This window comes from Mesoplodon mirus (assembly GCF_964341445.2).
Source record: "Mesoplodon mirus genome assembly, chromosome: X".
Classification (NCBI taxonomy): Eukaryota; Metazoa; Chordata; class Mammalia; order Artiodactyla; family Ziphiidae; genus Mesoplodon; species Mesoplodon mirus.
Genome location: NC_138981.1, coordinates 1,873,970 through 1,897,218, shown reverse-complemented (window position 1 = coordinate 1,897,218; position 23,249 = coordinate 1,873,970). Strand labels below are relative to the sequence as shown.

Below are 23,249 nucleotides of genomic sequence, written 5' to 3'. Positions count from 1 at the left end.
GAAATATCCCCCCACCCCCCCACCCCCCGCCTTCGTAACCTTGACACCAGCAGTACCTGCATCTGTCACTCTCTTAAAAGCAAGCACCAGGAAGGTGATGCAGGAAGGAGGATTCCTGAGCTGACACGCCCCCCATCCAGGACTTTGAGGGGATTTACTCGGGTGGGGAGAGAATCCAGACAATGGTGATCCTCGGCACCCGGGCATCTTCCTCTCCTTCATCTTCTCACCGCCGCGGCATCCACCGTTGTAGCTGGACGTCAAGTTGGAAGTGAGGCTTTGGGGAGACACAAAAATGCCAGGAGAGGAAACACTGGCGAGCCTAGCACAGCCTTGAACGCAAACGTGCTGCGAAACATCACGCTCTTTCTGACCCGTCTGAGAGACGGAGCCTTTGACTCGCCCCACCGTTGCCTCCGAGTCAAGACCTGTCTCTTCCCTCGGGCCTCTCTACTCTTCTTTACCTCTGGGGCCTTCGCAGGTGGTCTCACCTCCTCCCAAGTCCTTAGTCCACGTGTCCGTTCAGGAATGCTTCCTGCACGTGCACATCTCAGGTCTTGATGTGCCTCCTGAGTCCCACCCTCGCCGTGGCGTCTGACTAGCCTCTTCTGCATCCCATGGCAGATATAACTTGGAAGGGTTGCCCCTGCAGGCTTTTCCTTATTTGCAATTCCATCCCTCAGCCACGCCTGTGGCCTCTTCCTCTAAGCGCGTCTGGAAACTTCCCACGTACGTTTATCTCCACGGCTCCCGCCCTGCCCGCGGACACCAGTGTCCCCTCACCGGGATTCACGTGGTCTCCTCATCCCGCTCTTGTCTGTCTCTGACCCATTCTGCGCGGAGTGGAGCTTTGTGGTTTTACCACGTCACCTTCTTCATGTCACAGCCTTCCTGAAAGCCCTCTAGTGACTTCCTGGTGGACTTGGAACAAAGGAAGCGCTTTCCTTTCTACATCCTCCCAATTCTGAGATCACCTGGTCCCTGCCAGCCTCACCTACTTCCCCTGATGCTAGTCTCCCACTAACTGTTTCCAGACGAGCCTCAGGCAGCAAGGAATGGAAAAGAGTTTACAGGTTGATATTCATCCCCTCTTGGGTGTTCATCCCAGGCAGATTTCTTGGTAGAATCCTGAGTAATGATGAGCACATGAGGTAGCACATCAGCCCCCCATACTGTCCACCCTGGGTTAAGGCAGGGACTCTCCACTTCAGCACGTTTGACGTTTGGGGCCCTCTTACCGTTTTGGATACCATGGTTCCTCGTCATCGGGGCTGGCCTGTGCACTGCAGGAAGTTGAGCGACGGGGTGGACCTCACCTCCCTAGAGGCTGTGATCACCAAGGTGTGGGGCACGTACGTGTTTCTGGAGAAATCTGGGCCTGGCTATATCATCTGCTGGGTTAGCTCTGAGCTCTCTACCGGCCTTCTCTAGAGATGCATTTCCTTTTGTTCAGGTGACAAGGGAAAATACAGAAATAATGTCAGGATAGATGTGTTTGATTTCCGCAGAAGCCCTGACCCCGGGTTCCTGCCCTACAACACAGCAAGGTACAGGAGTCTCTGTTCATCTTATAATTGGTTCTCCAGGGATTCACTTTGGGGATTCCCGGGTGTCACAACAGAGCAGTGAGGAATTCCCAGACCGGTCAAGGAAGCGTCTTTACCAATCTCTATGCAAAAACAACACCCCAAACACACCAGAATGTTTACAGATCACTTCCATCACCCATCAGAAATGGGAGCTTGTCTTTGCGAAATAAGGGTGTCTGTTTCATTTGGTCCTTTAGTTCGGAGAATGTCCTTGTCTTACTATAGGCAAAGCCACTTCCAAAGCTGTCTTTTTGGTTTTTGGTTTTTTGGTTTCCATTCATGCTGGCCACGTGTCTTTGTTATGATTTCCAATGAGGGGCCCTTTTGACCAGCTGCGTTTAAAGGTCTCAATCTTATGTATCTCCCAAAATAGCCTGTGACCACATAAGTGTACTCCAAGTCAGAATTCCCAGTGATCGTGCCTTCACTGAATGAAGGCTAATAAACGTGTGTCGGTTTCTTTGCAACCTTAGAAATAGACAAGGGCACAGAGAGAGAGGATTATGCTTTGGGAATGACACTGGTACAACCTTAGAATCAACATTTTGCTAAGTTGCCCCTGGGTGGGCTGGGACATCCTCCCCAGATGGGATTTAACTTCACTGTTCCTCATTCCAGTTATTTATTTTCTAGGTTTAATAGCATACAGGCTTTGTCGGAAACCTCGTTTGCGGGACTGACCAAGTTGGAGCTACTTATGATTCACGGCAATGACATCCCCAGCATCCCCGACGGGGCTTTGAGAGACCTCATTTCTCTCCAGGTGAACCCGGGCATTTATGAACAGCATATGCATAGCAGCCTCTAGGACCAGTCGTGAAGAGGGGAAACTAGAGAGCGCTCCCTAACGATGATTAAAATGGCCATTTTTTTAAAGAAAAGAAACGAACTTAATGTCATTACTTTACTGCCCTTTGTTCTGGTTTCTGTTCCTGGTTGTGGGTTGGTTTGTCTTTTGGTTTTTTATTTAATCTTAAACAGGATTTTCCATCCTCCCTGTCTTTGTAGGTTTTCAAGTTCAGCTACAATAAGCTGCGAGTGATCACAGGAGAGACCCTGCGGGGGCTCTGGAGCTTAATAAGACTCCACATGGACCACAACAAGATCGAATTTATCCACCCACACGCGTTCAGTGGCTTAACGTCCCTAAGGCTCCTCCACTTAGAGGGAAACATGCTTCACCAGCTACACCCCGCCACGTTCTCCACGTTCACGTTTCTGGATTATTTCAGACTCTCCACCGTAAGACACCTCTACTTAGCCGAGAACATGATTAGAACCCTTCCCACCGGCATGCTCCAGAACATGCCACTTCTGGAGAATCTTTACCTGCATGGGAATCCGTGGTCCTGTGGTTGTGAGATGAAGTGGTTTCTGGAATGGGATGCAAAATCCAGAGGTAAGGACAGGAGAGCGGCTGCATGACTCTTAGCTGCCCAACCTTTACCTCTCTGGACAAATTACTTTCTGCACCGTTGCTTCATCTTAGGTCGGGTGAAATCACATCCTCAAACCAGTGAGGCAGGACATGATATAACTTAAATGTCAAGACATCTCCATGGCATAATTCGAATGCATGTATCCTTTATTGAAATGTAGAGGAATTATCATTTAATCAGTTATAGACAGTTGACTCTGGTTGCCATAGCATGGATGTTTGGAGGATTCTTTTCGACCTTGGGTTGCAGCTAAAGGTTGGATTTTCCGTGCATCCTCGTCCTACAGGAAGTATTCAAGGATGCTCGGAAAAGAGAACACTGGGCTGGCTATGTGATTATTCTTTTGTGATGGGGGATACAGGTGTTCTGTATTGAACCGGGGGGGCGGGGGGAAACCAGGATTGATTGGTAGAAGTTGCAAGAAAGTAGATTTTGCATCAAAATAAGAAAGATTTTTTTCCTTTTTCTTTCACACCCCCTTCCCCAAGCCCCACGTTGGAACCCACCCTCAGAGCCCGTTGAGCGTATCCTACCTGAGTCTCTTAGCTCATCTCCATCCTTACAGCCCCCAGCCTGGGTCTAACTCCTTTCCGCTGTCTCTAAGGAGGCCAATGGAGTGCTCTGAGTAGGTCTTTTTATTGTCTTTTTTTAAGAACATTTCTTCTTATTATTATTTTTAATTTATTTATTTATGTTTGGCTGCTTTGGGTCTTTGTTGCTGAGCGTGGGCTTTTCTCTAGTTGCGATGAGCAGGGGCTACTCTTCGTTGCGGTGCTCGGGCTTCTCATTGCAGGAGCTTCTCTTGTTGCGGAGCATGGGCTCTAGGTGCACGGGCTTCAGTAGTTGTGGCACGTGGGCTCAGTAGCTGTGGCTCGCAGGCTCTAGAGCGCAGGCTCAGTAGTTGTGGCACATGGGCTTAGTGGCTCTGCGGCATGTGGGATCTTCCCAGACCAGGGCTTGAACCCGTGTTCCCTGCATTGTCAGGCGGATTCTTAACCACTGCGCCACCAGGGAAGTCCTGAGTAGGCCTTTCTGCAGCCTTGGTTGGTTACCCTGTTTCAATCAACTTCCCACAGAGCAGTTGTCAGACAGGTTTTCAGAGCAAACACCTGCTCATGCCTCACCGCTGCGTCCATCTCCACTGGTCTCCTGCTGCTCTTAGGATAAAGCCCACACTTCTTACCATAGTTCCTATAGTGGTGCTCCCACTCACTGCCTACCTCCTGCAATGGGCTGGCCCCACCGTCCCCTGTGCTCACTCTGCTGTAGCCACACCGTGCTGCTTTCTGTTCCGTGCACCGTCTGAACCTATTTGTAGCTCAGCGTCATCATCTACCAAGAACACTCTTCTGCTAGATGTTCAAGGGTCTGGCTTCTTTTCAGCGTTCACATCTTCACTGAAAGCTCTCCTCCTCTGAGAGGTCTTGCTATCATTAATTTCGGCTTAGCCTCTCAGCCTGTGGCCATCGAGGAACTTCCAGCCCACACACCTTGTCACAATTTTGTTTTCATTTATACATGTCACAATTTTGTTTTCACATATATATATTCTTTTTCAGATTCTTTTCCATTGTAGGTTATTTATTGAGTATAGTTCCCTGTGCTATACAGTAGGTCCTTGCTGTTTATCTAGTTTATATATAGTCCTGTGCATCTGTTAATCCCAAACTCCTAATGTACCCTCTCCCCCCTTTGGTAACCGTAAGTTTGTTTTCTATGTCTGTGAGTCTGTTTCTGTTTTATAAATAAGTTCTTTTGTATCATTTGTTTAGACTCCATATACAAGCGATATCATATGATATTTCTCTTTCTCTTTCTGACTTACTTCACTTAGTGTGGTCATCTGTAGGTCCATCCATGTTGCTGCAAATGGCATTATTTCATTCTTCTTTATGGCTAATATTCCATTGTATACATGTGTCACATCTTCTTTATCCATTCATCTGTTGATAGGCATTTGGGTTGTATCCATGTCTTGGCTATTGTAAATAGTGCTGCTGTGAACATTGGGGTGCAGGTATCTTTTCGGATTATGGTTTTCTCCAGATATATGCCCAGAAGCAGGATTGCTGGGTCATATGGTAGCTCTAGTTTTAGTTTTTTAAGGAACCTCCATACTGTTCTCCATAGTAGCTGTATCAACTTACATTCCCACCAACAGTGCAGGAGGGTTCCCTTTTCTCTATACTCTCTCCAGCATTTATTGTTTGTAGACTTTTTTTTTTTTGGTGGTATGCGGGCCTCTCACTGTTGTGGCCTCTCCCATTGCGGAGCACAGGCTCTGGACGCGCAGGCTCAGCGGCCATGGCTCACAGGCCCAGCCGCTCTGCGGCATGTGGGATCTTCCCGGACCGGGGCACGAACCCGTGTCCCCTACATTGGCAGGCGGACTCTCAACCACTGTGCCACCAGGGAAGCCCTGTTTTTAGACTTTTTAATGATGGCCATTCTGACTGGTGTGAGTTGGTACCTCATTGCAGTTTTGGTTTGACTTGGTTTGCCACAGTTTAATGTAGGCACTTGCAGTGGCCAGGTGTCTTTCCTCCATGGAGACGGTGAGATTCAGGTTCTTTCATCGATGGCTCCACTTTACATTTGGCATCAGATTTGCTAAATCAGGCAAAGGATGAGGAAGGACAGGTATACTGACCTCTTAATTTTCTTAATCAGAAAAGACACATGTCACCTCTGTTCGTATTTCAATGCCCAAACCCCAGTGGGTCCAAGACAGGCTGAAAACCGTCATTTCCCAGCAGAAACACTACACGATGGTGGTGGAATCATGAAGCTTTTGTGGGTAGAGAGCCACCGCAGCCATTCTGGAGATACATGCCTGTGCCTTAGTGTGCTCCTATGTATGCATTATGTCTGTATATGTTTGTGTGTGTCCATATGTGTGTCTGTGCGTATGTGTGGTATGTCTTGTATTTGTGTGCATGTGTGTTTGGAGAGGTATGTGAAACCATCCTATTTGCATCTTGAGATTTTTACTTTGAAACTCGAATAGAAAACTGCATTCAGAGATGCAAAAGTAGACATAGTGACATTGGTTGGAAGGTTTGTAATACTCCAGGTGATGGCAGTTTGGCTGTTTTATTCCCAGCGCGAATGGAAAGAAGTGGACACATGCCGAGAAGACTGTCAAAAAGCATCCTAGTTTTCTAGTCTCCCCAGTTATGAATACATAAAAGCCACGAGACGTCTAGCAGGGAGAAAACACAATTTGGTTCTATAGGTGTCAGTTCAAGGAAATTTTGTGCCATTTAATAGACGTGTCAAGTAGAGCATTGGGTGTGGGACTCATAAGAATGAGTTTGGGCTGGAGAAGCACAGATGGAATTCATCACTGGCGAGTGAACGGTAACTGAAACCATGCACGTGGGCGAGGCCATCTACGACCTCAGAGGAGGAAGGGAAAGGGCCAAGACCGACTCAAGGAACACATCATCCATAATGAGTTGGGCAGAGAAGGAGGAAACAGTGAAAGAGTCAGTGTTGGCCAGAGAAGGAGAAAATTCTGGAGAATTTAATGTCCGGGAAGCCAAGAGTAGAATGTGAATCCAAAAAGTAAACACTGCCTGAAATGAATAATTCTAGCAAGAGAAAACATAATTATAAAAGGTAGACATGATACGATTCATGCCCACTGTTGATCCTATAACCTGGAAATATATTCATGGGTAGCAGTGACTTAACGTAGATTCTCCTGGACCCTCATAAAAGGTGACTTGTATAATACGTATGAATAGACATTCTTTTTTAACTTAAAAATACCTTTTTAAAAAGTACTCATTACTCACCGTCCAGAAGTTCCAAAACCCTGGTTAGTTACCATGCACTGTGCTAAACTGACTTAAAGTCAGAGGTGACGTCACAGAGGCAAGGGGGGTGAGGTCTTAAATCATTGTGGAAGTGCATCCAGGTGATAAAGATGCAAACAAAGGCTTTACCCTCTGACCATTCTTTGGGTCATTGACTTATAGCATGTTTGTTTGATTGCATGTTTCAGGGATTCTGAAGTGTAAGAAGGACAAAGCCTATGAAGGGGGTCAGCTGTGCTCCGTGTGCTTCAGTCCCAGGAAGCTGCACAAACAAGAGATTCAGAAGCTGAAGGACGTCACTTGTGAGAAGCCTTCTATCGAGTCCCCTCTGAGACAGAACAGGAGCTGGAGTAGCGAGGAAGATCAGGGTCAAGAGGAGGATGGTGACAACCCGTTCTCCCTGCAGGGCTTCCAGTATCCTGTATGGAACGTCTCTCTGAATATGAGCGACGAGCACGGGAATACAGTGAACTTGGTCTGTGACATCAAGAAGCCCATGCACGTGTACCAGCTACACTTGAACCAAACAGACCCTCAAGAGATAGAGGTAAATGCCACAGTCGTCTTGGATTTTGAGTGTCCGATGACTCGAGAAAACTATGAGAAACTCTGGAAGCTGATTGCCTATTACAGCGAGGTCCCTGTGAGGCTACACCGAGAACTCACGCTCAGCAAAGACCCCAGACTCGGCTACCAGTACAGGCAACACGCCGACGATGAGACCCTCTACTACACGGGCGTCAGAGCCCACATCCTGGCAGAGCCAGAGTGGGTCACGCAGCCGTCCATAGACCTCCAACTCGATCGGCGTCAGAGTACGGCCAAAACAGTGCTGCTGTCTTATTCCTCTCAACATGCTCTCACCGTGTCTGCCAAAGACGGGAGGCCGTCTCGGAGCAGAAGCTGGGTAATGATTGAGCCTAGCAGAGCAGTGCAGAGAGCCCAGACTGTCTTGGAAGGGAGTCCGTGCCAGCTGAGCTGCAACGTGAAGGCTTCTGAGAGCCCATCCATCTCCTGGGTGCTCCCAGATGGCTCTGTCCTGAAAGCACCAATGGAAGACAAGGACGGTAGATTCTCCATCCTCACCAGCGGCTGGCTGAAGATCAAATCCACGGAGCAGTCAGACGCTGGTTTGTACCAGTGCATCGCTCGGGTGAGGGATGAAATGGATCGAATGGTCTATAGGGTCCTTGTGCAACCACCTGTCACTCAGCCCCCTGATGGACACACAGTGACCATTCACAAGAGCCCAGGGGAGCCGGTGACGCTGCCTTGCAAGGCACTGGCCGTACCTGAAGCCGAGATTAGCTGGATCCTTCCAAACAGAAGGCTAATTAATGATATGGCTAACACGTCACACACATACATGTTGGCCGATGGAACTCTTTCCATCCCAAAGGTCCAAGGTAGCGACAGTGGTTACTACACATGCGTGGCTGTCAACCAGCAAGGGGCAGATCATTTTACGGTGGGGATCACAGTGAGTAAGAAGGGATCTGCCAGGTCATCGAAAAGAGGCAGACGCCCAGGTGGGAAGACCCTTTCCAGAGGAAGAGGAGATGTCGTGGAGGATGAAGGGGGGGGATCTGGCATAGGAGATGAAGGTAACACAATGAGGAGAGTTCTCCATCCAAAGGACCAGGAGATGTTCATCAAAGCAAAGGACTATGCCATCCCTGGAGGTCAGAAAACCAAGAAAGGACGCCGAAAACTGAAACACTGGAAGACTTCCGAAAAGGAACCAGAGACAAACATCGCAGAAGGTCGCAGAGTGTTTGAGTCCAGACGCAGGATCAACATGGCAAACAAACAGATCAATCCAGAGCACTGGGCAGATATTTTAGCCAGAGTACGTGGGAGAAATCTACCTAAGGGAACAGAAGTACCGCAGGTCATTAAAACCAACACTCCTCCATCGGAGAGTCTAGACGTGACACCCCTTTTGCCTGCTGTTCCTCCCCGCTCAGTATCACCTGTGCAGACCACAACCAGTGCAGAAGAAGCCTCAGGAGATGTGTCTTTATTTGGCGAGGAAGAGCAGGTTTCTAGCACGGTTTCCTCAACCAGGATGGTTCTGGTCCAATCTGGCCACGATGGAGTAATTCTTGCTGACCCCAAAGTGACAAGCACCCACCTGGAAGAACTGATGGATGCTGAGTTCTCTGAGAAGACCAAGGCTGCAGCTCCCACTGTAGTTGACTCGAATTGGGCTACAGCCACGACACTGCTACCTGTGCCTTATGAATCTTCAGCTCTACAGACCCTGGAGAGGGTCCGCGCAGAGCCCACTAACAAAAACATAGCCACAGAGGGCTGGTCTACACTAGATGCTGGATCCATGCCAGGGTCTACATCCAGTGAGTATGAGTCTCCACTGGATGCCATCTCGTTGGCTGAGTCTGAGACCCTGCCATACTTTTACCAAGATCTGGAGACAAATTCACAACCAGGTGAAAATACGACGAAAGAACAGACCTCCACACACGTTACTGCGGTGCCTGCCCTGTGGGCTGCTAACGCCAGGACCTCTGAGCCATTTGCAGATCCCATTTTAGGGGACCCCAAAGTCCCAGCACAAAGAGCTCTACAAGAGCAAACAGAGAGCCCGAAGCTTGTGAAAAGTGGTTTCAGCACTCAGAGCCACCCACTGATTCCCAAGGGCACAGAGGAGAATGCTCAGACGCTACAGGAAGGAGGTCTGCTAGAGAGAGACCCCAAAAGCTCCGGAAGTCCTGAGAGTAAGAGGCAAGGCATCGAATCTACCACTCTGCTTGACTTAGCACTGGAAGCCATGACGAGCATCACTGCCTTGAAGCATCCCAAGGAAACCACACTTGGCATTCTGCTTGACAAGGACACCAGCACGGTAGCAATGATGATGCCAACCCAAAAGGCCGCTTCCCCATCAGCACTGACCACTCATCCTTCCCGAAGGAGACCCAACGGGAGGAGGCGATTACGCCCCCATCGATTCCGGCACCGGCATAAACAAACCCCGCCCACGACTTTTGCCCCAGCGGCCACTTTTTTGACACCACTGACTCAGGTACCTGAAGTGAAGACTCCAAGCCAAGCGGAAAGCTTGCTGGTTCCTACATCTTGGGTTGATAACACGGTTGGTACTCCAGAGCAGATGGACATGGAGAAGCATGCAGAACCAGTATCCAAGGGAACCCCACGCAGGAAACATGGGAAGAGGCCAAAGAAACTTCGATACATTACCTCTACCGTGAGCTCTATAGCATCTGTGTCCAAGCCTAGCCCTTCCCCAGAAAATAAATATAAAAACACTGTTACCCCCAGTTCAGAAGTTGTACTCTCACCTACCACCGTTTCTCTCACAACTGGAGACCCACGTGAGATAACCAGAGTGGAAGATTATAGGACAACCACCACCAAAACACATTTATCTCCTGATAAATTCCAAGAGACAATTCCAGTCACATACGAGCCTGTATCAGATGGAAAGGAAATTAAGGATTACGAGGTCACAAACATCAAGGACTATAAAACCGACCGTCTAGTCCCTGGCAAGTCAGTCACTCATGTGGCATCACCTTCTGGGGCTGAGGTCTCCACTGTGGGAGTATTTAAGGAGGCATCCCCTCCTTCTGGCTTTCCAGGAAGTGCAAGGTGGACTCCTCCAAGGGCAGCCCAGCCTGAGCGGCTACAGACAGACCCACCTGTTACCAGCTCTTCAGAAGCTCTTACAGACTCACCCTTTTTAAAAGAGTTGGAGGACCTAGGTTTTCCTTCTGAGTTTTCACCTTCTGCTGCAGTCTCTATGCTCTCGCAACAGGAAGAAGTGGTCCCTTCAACTACTCTCGCCATCATACAAGTAGAGGCATCTTCAAGTCAGGCAGAAACCACCCTCAGTGGTCAGAGTCATCGTGAAACCACTTCAGCCGTTATCCGTTCTGCAATTAGACACCAGAATGAAGTCTCCACACGTGCCCTGGTTGGGGAGCCAGCAACCCCATTCCCACCGACAACTCGTGTGTCTCTGGCAGAAACCACCACAAAGCCCACACCTCTTACGTCAGAAACACTGCCAACGTCAAACGCTTCCAAACAAAACATTTTCTTCCATTATGCTGGGGGGACCCCAGCAACCAGAGCACCTTCAGTGAATAACAAAGGAATTCAGCATGTATCGAGGCCAAACGAATTATCCACTCCCTCTTCCCACCAGGACAAATTTACCTTCCCTCCAAAGCAGGAGTTGCGAAAGGAAGCCTTTGATGGTCCAACCAAAAACAGCCTTCCAAGGGGTCCACATAGTCACCACGAGGCTGGGAGGGTCCAAGGTTTCCACCAACCAGCCAGAGTTGGTGCCACACCGGTCCCCCCGAGAGGAACCATGAGGCCACCACACACGGCCACAGAAAGCTCCTTTAGATACGTTGTCACTCTCCAGCCCCACCTGACCAGCAAACTGGAAATCACTGCATATCCATCGAGGCATCCGCCAGAGAATAAGCACTTTACGACTCCAAAATTACCAAGTTCAACAGCTCCTGTGGTTCCATTGCCTAGGTCCAAACCTAGCATTCCTAGTAAGTCGACTGACCAGGGAACTGACCCATTCAACGGCAGCTCCAAATTGTTTGGAGACAATAACATCCCTGATCCAAGAGACCCAGGTGGCAAGCTTCCAAATTCGAGAGTTCCTCATTATCCCGATGGAAGATTCCCTTTCTTTTTCAACAGGACCCTCTCTTTTCCACAGTTGGCAGTTATTCCGAAGACTCAGGTCCCCACCTCTCCTGCCCCAGGGATGAGAGGGAGAAAAGTCAACCCAGGTCCCTACGATAGGATACATTCTCAGAGCATCGTCCATGTGGACTTGGGTCCCCCAGCGCCTCCTGTACTGCACCTTCCCCGGACCACAGCGCCACCCTCAACAAACTTAAGAAACATCCCTCTGGTCTACTCCACCCGGAGCTCCATCCCTTTCATAACACCTTCTGCCCAGCCTTCCAGAAGCTTCCATCAGAGCGGCTCAAAGCTCTTCTCTTCCGGAGGACCACCTGCATCCAAATTCTGGACACTTGGGGAAAAGCCCCAAATTATCACCAAATCGCCCCAGACCGTGTCTGTCACTGCCGAGACAGATGTCATGTTCCCGTGTGAGGCTATGGGGAAACCCAAGCCTTTCGTGACTTGGACAAAGCTGTCCACAGGTAGGGTGTTTAAACATCTGTATTTTAACCAGGGCTTGTGTAGGGGAGGGGCTTACTGGAGTATCTGAGTGCAGGCAGAACCAGAGATTTTGGGCAGAGGGACAGGTAAATGGGATGGGAAAGGACATCTGAGAATCTAACGACCGACAGGTGTATTCCTTTACGGGGACAGGAAGTAAGGAATTAAAATGGGTGTCAGGTTTTAATGGAGTCATGGAAACACGTACGAGGTTCTTTGGATTCCTAACCGAGGCTCAGGACTGTCCCACTCTTGCCTCTTCCCAGCGAGGTCCAGTACAGAAGTCAGCCACAAGCCATGTCGGAGTGCAGAGGGGCGTGAGGGGAATTGTGCAAATCCCTCTGGTCCTCGCACTGGCTTGAAAGGTCGGTGCAGCTTGGCGGGAGCTCATCAGGCATTGCTTTGACTTGAACCTAGAGATACAATCGTATGAGTCCGCTCGGGCTGCCGTCGCAAAGCACCGGAACAGATGGTGCGGCTGGAACCGCAAATTTATTTTCTTTCAGTTTGGGGAGGTTGAAGTCCAAGATCCAGGTGTCACCGAGGCTGGTTCCTCCTGAGGCCATTCTCCTGGGTGTGTAGACAGCCATCTCCTCCCTGTGTCCTCACAGGGTCCTCCCTCTGTGTGTGTCTGTGTCCTAATCCCGTCTTCTTATAAGGACAGCAGTCCGATGGGATCAGGACCCACCCTAATGACCTCATTTTACCTTCATCCCCTCTTTAAAGATCCCCAACTCCAAATACATCCGCATTCTGAGGTCCTGGGGGTCAGGGCGTGAACATATGAATTGTCGTGGGAACACAATTCAGTCCGTAACACGGCTCTGTACGGTGGTCTCTACTTGGCAGGCTGGGATGCCCAGAGACCACTTTGCTTCATAAAATGACCATCGGCTTTCCCGATGGTGAAACAGATTCTAGGTGACGGAAGAAAGTAATAGTGGAGAGCCTCCAACCTCCACAAATGGACCTCCCTTTTCCCCTTTCTCTTCCCTTCTCTCTCAACATGGCTGTGTCCTTCAGGCTCGCATCCTGTTCAGAGGGTTGGATTTTTTTCAGTTGCCATTTAGATAATCCAGGAAATGACAAGTGCTGATATCACTAGAGCGAGCTGTACATTCTCTGCTCATCTCACACATGTTGGTTGTGTCCCAGTGGTGAGCAGAGAGCGCTGAGCGTAGGGAAATTACCAACATCTTTGATCAGCTCAGCATTTGACAGCAAACGCTTTCGTAATGATCTAATAAGGAACTTGCTTGAAATAGCAAATGGGGAACACCACGGGGGTTTCATTCTAGGACTTTGCCTTTGAAGGAAGGCACATTCCTCCCCTGGGAGATCCCATTTGCATTCATCCTTAGGGTCTTCTATACCTTGTGCCATTTTAGAGCATCCCTGGACCACGCCCCCTCCCTAGACATTCAGGCACCTTCCTCTACCTGACCAGGAATCTGCTTCTACTGCTGGCTTCTCCTTTGTTAGCTAGCTCCAGTTTTTAGAAAGTTCTTCCTCATTTCATGCCCAAACCAGACAGTCTCCCATCCAGCCAGCGTTGTTTTCTGTGGTCCTGGAGCTGCACGACGGCTCTTATTTTATTGAACCTTTTCTACCCAGTAAACGAAATCATCTCATTGAGTGCTAATAGGAGGCCACCTTGTACCTGCCCATCGTGGTCTGCAGGAGGTTTTCATGGGCCTTCCCTCCCACCTGAAACCCAGTGAAATAGACAAGCACTTTTGGATCTCTGCATCATAAAATCCCTCAATGGGGAAGTGGTTAAGGGCCAGCAGGAGGCTTTCCACGCCCACCGTCACCTGTCATTCAGGAGGGCTTGGACCCGGAGCAGGAGGACCTGCATCACCTCAAAGGCAGGGAGGTTATACTGTCATCAACCAACACCTGTTTCCCTATGACCAGGTGGGCTGGGAAGACTCACCTGCAATACCCCATGCATGGCGGAAAGCCTTGTCGTGGGAAGTTTCAGGTCACTTAAGAGGTCGAGGACATGAATCCTCAGCACTGGGGCTGGGGACAGCGTCCAGGGTTCCAAGGTTCCATGCAAAGGCGGGACTCCCAGCTTAGAGACAATTATTAGGAAAAGAAGCGGAGGAGTTTGTCAAGACTAGAATGAATAGCCCGTTGACGGGCGCATGGACCCAGGAACCAAGCAGCATGGGATAGGGTGGGAGGACTGAAAGTCAGGGTTTTCTGGGGCTTTGCAGTTTTTCAATATAGGATTTGTTATTATTCAGGTATGGCAAGGCTAACGGGTCAGGAGATGACTGCCATCGAAAAGACACTTGGTCACTCACGGTTGCCAAGAGGAGGGGGCACAGCACACCATGCAGGGTTACACGGGGAAGCACCAGGGTCGGTCAGGAGGCAGAGGGAGGGGGGAAAACCAGACAAGAGCCTTTGTTGTGATTTTCGCAGGAAGGAAGAGGTGAGCCAGGGTGAGCGGGGTTAGGACGGGCTGGTGTGAATAATTCCAGCAGGTCCTGGGTGCAAGGGCTGCCCCCTGTCCTGGGGGGATGAGGGCAGGTGGATGGTGGCCCAGAGTATGGGAGCCTCTCAGAGCAGGGAGTGGGGGGTAGGCTCTGGATGGGTCAGTTTGCATTTGGAAGGTGGGTCCTTTGCTACCTCTAGGAATTGGCCATCTCTGGAAGGTCAGCAAGACCCCAACATGTCAAAGCATCAGAAACACTTGATTATTACAGACCCTGACTGTGGCAGCGTCCTGAGAGATGGGCTATAAAATACAGGGAGTATAGACAGTGGGGAGAAGGACGGGTGTGTGTCCCCTGACTGTAGAGGTGGGGCTCTCAGGCATCGTCACGAAGCCTGAGTCAGAGCGCAACTCAACCAGACAGGGCACAGAATCACCAGCCCCATGTTGCTCTCAGGAGCCTGGCCGGACAGAGGCGGACAGTGACTGCGAACCTGGGGCATCCCTGCAGCCGACCTGGGGACCTCAGGAGCACAGCCTCCACGCAACTAGGCAGAGGCTGAGCAAACTGGGGCTGCCTCTCCAGTACCTAAAGTAAATGAAGAGGCCACCCTGGGAGACCCTGGGGTTCATGACGGCTTCCAGAACCCTCTCTGAAACCCATACCTGCTGTCTTGGCCTGAAGGTGGCATATGCCCTGATTTGGGGATTAGTGTAAGAGTCAAGCAGAATATCAAAGGACCTGGGTGGTGGGTGTTTTGCTTTCACTGTCTGGACATAAAGAGGAGAATCAGATGAACTCATAATCCTTGTTTTGTCCCTTTGGAAAGACCGTGTTTACACTGAACCTGATGGTGCCTGTTTTTGGTTTCCAGGGGCTCTCATGACCCCCAACACCAGAGTACAGCGGTTTGAAGTCCTGAAGAACGGCACCTTCATCATCCGAAACGTACAGGTGCAGGACCGCGGCCAGTACCTGTGCACAGCCAAAAACCTGCACGGGGCAGACAGGATGGTGGTCCTGCTCTCAGTCATGGTGCAGCAGCCTCAGATCCTAGCCGCCCACTACAAGGACGTCACCGTCTACCTGGGCGACACCATCGCCATGGAGTGTCTGGCTAAGGGGACCCCAGCTCCCCAGATCTCCTGGATCTTCCCCGACAGGAGGGTGTGGCAGACCGTCTCCCCCGTCGAGGGCAGGATCACGCTGCACGAAAACCGGACCCTGTCCATCAAGGAGGCGTCCTTCTCAGACAGAGGCGTGTACAAGTGCGTGGCCAGCAACGCAGCCGGCGCCGACAGCCTGGCCATCCGCCTGCACGTGGCGGCCCTCCCACCGGTCATCCACCAGGAGAAGCTGGAGAACATCTCGCTGCCCCCTGGCCTCAGCATCCACATCCACTGCACCGCCAAGGCCGCGCCCCTGCCCAGCGTGCGCTGGGCGCTCTGGGACGGCACGCAGATCCGCCCGTCGCAGTTCATCCACGACAACCTCTTCGTCTTCCCCAACGGGACCCTCTACATCCGCAACCTGGCGCCCAAGGACAGCGGACGCTACGAGTGCGTAGCCGCCAACCTGGTGGGCTCGGCGCGCAGGACCGTGCAGCTCACCGTGCAGCGCGCCACCGCCAACGCGCGCATCACCGGCACCTCCCCGCACAGGACCGACGTCCGCTACGGGGGGACCCTCCAGCTGGACTGCAGCGCCTCCGGAGACCCCTGGCCGCGCATCCTCTGGAGACTGCCGTCCAAGAGGATGATAGACGCACTCTTCAGGTACGTGGCGCTCCCGCCTCGCCAGCGGTCCCGGGGCTCCTGAGCCTGTCTCCACTCTGGGTGCTGGGGAAACCTCCTCATGGGGTCGAGCAGAAAAAGGAATGACTCCTTGTTGGCAGTGCTGACGCACAGACGTTGCTTCCTGTGTGGGCCGGGTGGGGGGCATTTCTTTGTCACTCGATGAAATCTTGTCTTTTTTCTTTGTTTCCCGCCCCGCCCGGGCGGCATGTGGGATCTTCGTTCCCCGCCCAGGGATCGAACCCTTGCCCCTGGCACTGGGGGCGCAGAGTGTTGACCACTGGACCGCCAGGGCAGTCCCAATCTTGTCTTTATCAATTGAGATGCAGAGCAAACACCTCGCCCCTTGGCCCTGCTTCTCTATTCCCCGCCTCCAAAGAAAGATAAAGCAATAGCTTTTATGTTCATGCTCGTAGTTTTAACTGTATTTAAATAATTAGATAAAACAATTTCTTGTCTTCTCATTCTAATCTCAAGAAAACACATAGGAGCTGCAGATCGTATCTTAAAATGTGTTAGCAATAGAAGGAAAGGAGGTAAAACAAAAAAATGAAAGGCATGTGGCAACACAAAGGTAGCACATCTGCAATTCTAAAAGTTCATCTAGGCTAGGAAAAAAAGCAGCTTGCCTTGCCCCGTCTTCAATTCGTAGATGTATGAATCTAGAGCAGTGGGTCTCAGCCAAGCGGTATTTTGTCCCCAGGGGACATTGAGCAGATTTCGGAGACATTTTTGGTTGATGAGACTTGGGGAATGAGGAGGGGATGCTCCTGGCATGTGGTGTGTACAGACCAGAGACGCTGCTCAACACCCCACGGTGCACAGCACAGCCCCACGTCAGTGAGTCGTCTAGCCCCACATATCAGTAGTGCTGAGGCTGCAAGATACTGTCTTAGCAAGGAAAACTATCTATCTATCTATTTATCTATCTATCATTTATTTTTATCTGTCTATCATCACCTATCTGATATCACTCATCTATCTAGTATCTTTCCATCTGCCTATCTATCCTCTATTCTGTGTATCTATCTGTCATCCCTCACCTTTCTATATCTAGCTGAAACTCTTTACCTATTTACCAATCATCTATTTTTCTATATCTAACATCACCTATCTGATATCTATCGTTTATCTAGTATCTTTCCATCTGCCTGTCATCTATTCTATGTATCTATATATATCATGTGTCATTTATCTATCTTATCATCGATCTTCATCTATCTCCAGCTCTATCTACCTACCTATCCATCCACCTTACCTCTCTCTCTCTGTCATCTGTGTCTATCTATCTATCATTTACTTTTATCTGTCATCACCTATCTGATATGTATTATTTATCTATATAGTATCTTTCCATTTGTCTCTATCATGTATTCTCTGTATCTGTATATCATCGGTCATTTATCTATTCTATGATCTATCTTTATCTATCTCTAATCCTCTGTCTATCACCTGTCTACCTATGGAAGTGGTTCTCAACTAGACAGTCCTGTCTACCAGGGGGCACTCATCAATGTCTGGACATATTTTTAGTTGTCACAACTCGTGGGGAACGGTTGCTACTCTTTAATTAGTGGAGACCCGGGATGCTGCTCAAAACCCCACCATGCACAGGATGCCTCCCCACAGAGAGTCATCCAGCCCCTGAGATCAGAAGTGCCGAGGCTGAGAAACCCTGAGGTAGATTCCCAAAAAGCCATTGTCTCTTTAATAAGTGTTTCAAGATGCAGAGGAAAGAGACAATGATTGGCAACATGGAAGCAAAGACACATCAGTGGCGCCATGTTGGAAACCCCCTGGCTGATGGTGTGTCTTCAGCCCACACAGCCTGGCAGCTCAGACAGGAACCCACCTCCGCACAGGTTCCTCCCCGGGCTGTGATCAAAAGCAGCATCCAAGGCTCTGCGCAGCTATGTCTGGTCTGCCCAGTCTCCCTCCAATGCAGGAAAAGGGCCAAGTCGCCTTCTCACAGCCCGTATTTTAACTTCAGATGGCTGGGTGGTGCCAAGTGAACCCTGCACAATCGATCCAGAATACCACATACCCAATTTTCCCCACAGTATCTTCCAGCCGAGCCAGTGTCCTGCCATGCAGAGGATTGTTTTCCATTGACATTGGCGAGGCTGACACAGTGCTGACTGAACACTGAAGTGAAAGAATGTAGTTCCAGTGTGAATTGGGGTGGCCATTTTACTAGTATCTTGCTATAAATCATAAGCCACAGTCTCTATAGCTTCATTATTCCTAGATTCTGGCTAATTACATTCTTAGAAAAGTGTAATTAAACAGCCCATGTGAGTTTTTTAAAAGAACGGGCTGTTTGCCCTGCCTACACACTGGGACTGTTTTAAAACAGAGAGGCTGGACTTTCATGTCTCGAAGCTAAGTCTCCTGTAATGTGTAGCCACGCATCTTTTTCAGAGTTGCTCTGTTGATTCAGATAATGATCAAGGTTAGGATTTGCTGCTATAGAAGTTTCTAAATGTTTACAGACGTGCTACTATATACATTTTTGGATTCTAACTCCAAGGCTCGTTAAAATACCTCGGTCTGCTCCACGCCTATCGAATGACCTACTAATTCAGGTTGACTTGATGCTCACTCATGGCCAACAGAACACGTTACGTGGTCCTTGCTAGTGGGTGCTTTGATGAACAATAATCAGGTTGAATTCCATCAGAGGCAGACACTTCTTTTTTTTACATCAGTGGCACAGTTCCAGACGTGCTGTTAGACTGACACAGTGTGCAGGAAATATTTAAGGATAATAGTCAAGCTCTCCCTGCAGATGCCAGAATTATAATTTATAAGTAATTGAGATTTTCAATCTGGACACGCTTAAAGTAGGAACCTCCCACATCTCTTTGCCCTGTTGTTCAAAACATTAGTTCTGCGTTGCTGGAGGCCATACTGATATATATTGATAAAAATGTCACACGCCTAGTGAACATATTTCTGTCTCTCTTTCCATGTTGCCTTCTTAAACTGAAAAACCTTTCTCGAATATTAACTCAGCAGTGTGTGAGTCTAGGTCTACCACGTGGAGAAATGGAATGTCAGCAGGAGGGTACGAGCTGGTGAGGGTCATGAAGCTTTCGTTACAGATTCTAGGGAAGAAGCGTTCACACCAATCGCACCCAGTTCTGAAGAACCCAATTGTAGCATCAGAACTCTGGGTATAACCACAGCTATGTGATCCATACTGTAGCTACTTTGCTGCCTGTTTGCCTCGTAATGGGACCAACATCATCAAAATTGTCAAGTGTAAAAACCGTGTATAAAACTTTTAGGAAAAACTTCACCTCTTCCTAAGGTTAATGCATATTCATTCTGTCCAGGACTCTAGAATTTTATCTGATTTTTTCATTACAACAAGCTCCACACTGACAACCAGGCAAATATTTGATCCACGCACACCCACACAAACTGGGCTGACGTCTTAGAGTGCATTTCACATCTTCGAATCAGTGGCCAGGCCAGCCAGAGGTCAGGCTCCACTGGGGAGTTCTTAATTGTGGTAAATAAATCACTTCTGCATTTGGATGGCCGTCCCCTCCGGGCTGCAGAATCCATCTAACATTTTTGAGCAGCAGCCCTGTGCACCGATTGTTCTGAGAACCACAAATTTTTGCTTCGTTCTGGTGAGACCTCAAGCCGGGAGAGAGCGCGTTCGGGAGACTGACATCTTATTCTGTTTTCTTTCTCTCGGTCAGCTTTGACACCAGGATCAAGGCATTTGCCAACGGGACCCTGGTGGTGAAATCCGTCACGGACAGAGATGCGGGCGATTACCTGTGCGTCGCCCGGAATAAGGTTGGCGATGACTTCGTCATGCTCAAGGTAAATGTGGTCATGAAACCAGCCAAGATCGAGCGCAAGGAGGAGAATGACCACAGGGTCTTTTACGGGGGCGACCTCAAAGTGGACTGCATGGCCACCGGGCTCCCCAACCCCGAGATCTCCTGGGGCCTCCCGGACGGCAGCCTGGTCAACTCTTTCATGCAGTCCGACGACAGCGGTGGACGGACCAAGCGCTACGTCGTTTTCAACAACGGAACCCTCTACTTCAACGAGGTCGGGTTGCGAGAGGAAGGTGACTACACCTGCTTTGCCGAAAATCAGGTCGGCAAGGACGAGATGAGGGTGCGTGTCAAGGTAGTGACCGAGCCCGCTGTCATCCGGAATAAGACGTACTCCATGGTCCAGGTCCCCTACGGGGATGTGGTCACCGTGGCTTGTGAGGCCAAAGGGGAACCCACGCCCAGGGTGACCTGGCTTTCTCCAGCCAACAGGCTGATCCCCACCTCCTCTGACAAGTACCAGATATATCAGGACGGCACTCTCCTTATCCAGAAAGCCCAGCGCTCAGACAGCGGCAACTACACTTGCGTGGTCAGGAACAGCGCCGGGGAGGACAGGAAGATGGTCTGGATTCACGTCAACGTCCAGTCGCCCAAGATCAACGGGCACCCCAATGCCATCACCACGGTGCGGGAGATTGCCCCAGGAGGGAGTCGCAAACTCATCGACTGCAAGGCGGAAGGCGTCCCCACGCCAAGAGTGCTGTGGGCCTTTCCCGAGGGCGTGGTCCTGCCGGCCCCTTACTATGGCAACCGCATCACCATCCATCGCAATGGTACCCTGGACATCAAGAGTCTGAGGAAGAGCGACTCTGTCCATCTGGCATGCATTGGACGTAACGAAGGTGGGGAAGCCAGACTCATTGTCCAACTTACGGTCTTGGAGCCCACGGAGAAGCCCGTCTTCCACGACCCGGTCAACGAGAAGATCACTGCCATGGCCGGCCACACCATCAGTCTCAACTGCTCGGCAGCCGGGACCCCGACGCCCACGCTGCTGTGGGTCCTTCCCAACGGGACAGAGCTGCAGAGTGGCCACCAGCTGCAGAGGTTCTACCACAAGGGCGACGGGATGCTACACATCAGCGGCCTTTCCTCCGTGGACGCCGGGGCATACCGCTGCGTGGCCAGGAACTCGGCGGGCTACACGGAGAGGCTGGTGTCTCTGAAGGTGGGGCTGAAACCCGAGACAAACAACCAGTACCACAACCTGGTCAGCATCATCAACGGGGAGACCCTGCAGCTGTCCTGCATCCTTCCGGGGGCCCGGCAGACCCGCCTCTCCTGGACGCTGCCCAATGGCATGGTGTTGGAGGGTCCCCAGGTCCGGGGACGCTTCACCCTTCAGGAAAACGGTACCCTCACCGTGCGAGACGCATCCGTCTTCGACAGGGGCACCTACGTGTGCAAGGCGGACACGGAGTACGGACCTTCCGTCGTGAATGTCCCGGTGATCGTCATTGCCTACCCTCCCCGGATCACCAGTGAACCCACGCCTGTCATCTACACCCGGCCCGGGAGCACCGTGAAGATGAACTGCATGGCCATGGGCATTCCCAAAGCCGAGGTCAGCTGGGAGCTGCCAGACAAATCGCATCTGACTGCGGGGACGCAGCCCCGTCTCTACGGGAACAGGTTTCTTCACCCACAGGGGTCGTTAATCATCCAGCAGGCCACCCAGAGGGACGCGGGCTTTTACAAGTGCACCGCCAAAAACCTCCTGGGCCGTGACTCAAAAACAACCTACGTCCACGTCTACTGAAATCCCGGGAGGACACCGTGGACTCCACGGCCGCTGCTTCGGAAGTTAGAACAAAGCCTCCTTTGGGTTCACAGCTGGGGCCGGAGAGTCAGGGCTCTAAAAGGATTTGTCCCGGGGCACGGTGACCCCCTCCGGCTTTGGGTTTGAGGCTCACGTCGACCTTGACCTATGCTTGTTGACGAAAGGAAGCAACGCAGACACGGGAAGCCGGTGTCCGCCTCTCTGGGGGACTTCCTTTCATGTTTACAGGATGCCATATGTGCTTGCCTTGCATTTCACAGGACTTGGGCGCAAATTACAAATTCTGTGTTGCTGGCACCATCCTGATGCTTGAACGGGCGTCTGTAGGATATCTAAGGAGCATTCACTGCAGAGAAGCTGTAGAGATTCACAGTGCCTTGCTACCCCCGCGGAAGATGCATTACCTAGTTAACCCGCTGCCGTTTTAACATGATAGAACGCTCTAGAATGAGTATCCGTCTTTCCGTTGTCTTCTGTCACTTCAGAACTCCAGTTTGCCCGACAAGGGCTGAGAACCAGAGGGATTGTTTGTTTGTGTTTCGTGTACAAGTGTCCTACAGTACAGCTCCCATTTTATAGGAAAGAATGCTTTCTCCCTGGAACTCACTTTTTATATAGTGTTTTATATATATATATTTTTTTTCTTTCTAATCAGACGATGAGAGTAGAAAGAGAAAGACATACTTTCTGTCTCATTAAAAATAATAAATTATTGGTCTTTACAAGGCTTGTATACATTAGAGCAGGCACGGAAATGCAATTAAAACCAGTTTCCTTCCCGACTTCCTTCAAATTCATAAACCACTGTTATAGTACCTTTCCCAGCGACCCTCCGGTAGGGGATGCTGAGATATTGGATTTCCTTGTTGATGATAAAATTTATCCGGAGAGAGTGGTGCGGGACCGGGGAGACGACAGGAGTGGGAGGAAAAAGCTAAGTTGTGACCGCACAGAATAAACCCAGAGCCTTCCAGAGAAGCCCAGAAATATCTTTCCTCCTGTCAGTTTGTGTCCACGAAAAATAGATCTGTTATTTCCATGACTGCTTTACTGTATTTTTAAGGTCAAAATAATGTACATTGGCTAATAAAATAATATTTTCCAAAGAACCAGGCGATCATGACAGTGATATTTTCAAGGGCAAAGGCACTTCAAGTGAGTTTGCGCTTAGATCAGATTGGTTGAAAAACTGCTTTGATCCACCACATTGGAATTATTCTATTCTCTGTGAGTATTTCACCAGCAAGGAAACTTAAATCCAAGGTGGCCACTCCAGCAGAGCCTTTGACAGGAAGGTAAGGTGGGACCAGCTCCA

The 23,249-nt window shown here is 50.2% G+C and overlaps 1 protein-coding gene across 1 annotated transcript in view; it reads left to right on the top strand.

Moving 5' to 3' along the window:
- MXRA5 (matrix remodeling associated 5) overlaps positions 1-23,043 on the top strand; it is a 28,781-nt gene extending 5,738 nt beyond the window's left edge. The window contains exons 3-7 of the mRNA XM_082608997.1: positions 2,223-2,352; positions 2,598-2,988; positions 7,038-12,032; positions 15,373-16,273; positions 20,005-23,043. Coding sequence (XP_082465123.1) covers positions 2,223-2,352; positions 2,598-2,988; positions 7,038-12,032; positions 15,373-16,273; positions 20,005-21,913 — 8,326 coding nt within the window. The 3' untranslated portion in view covers positions 21,914-23,043. The remainder of the gene's footprint in view (positions 1-2,222; positions 2,353-2,597; positions 2,989-7,037; positions 12,033-15,372; positions 16,274-20,004) is intronic.
- Positions 23,044-23,249: the final 206 nt, after the last annotated feature.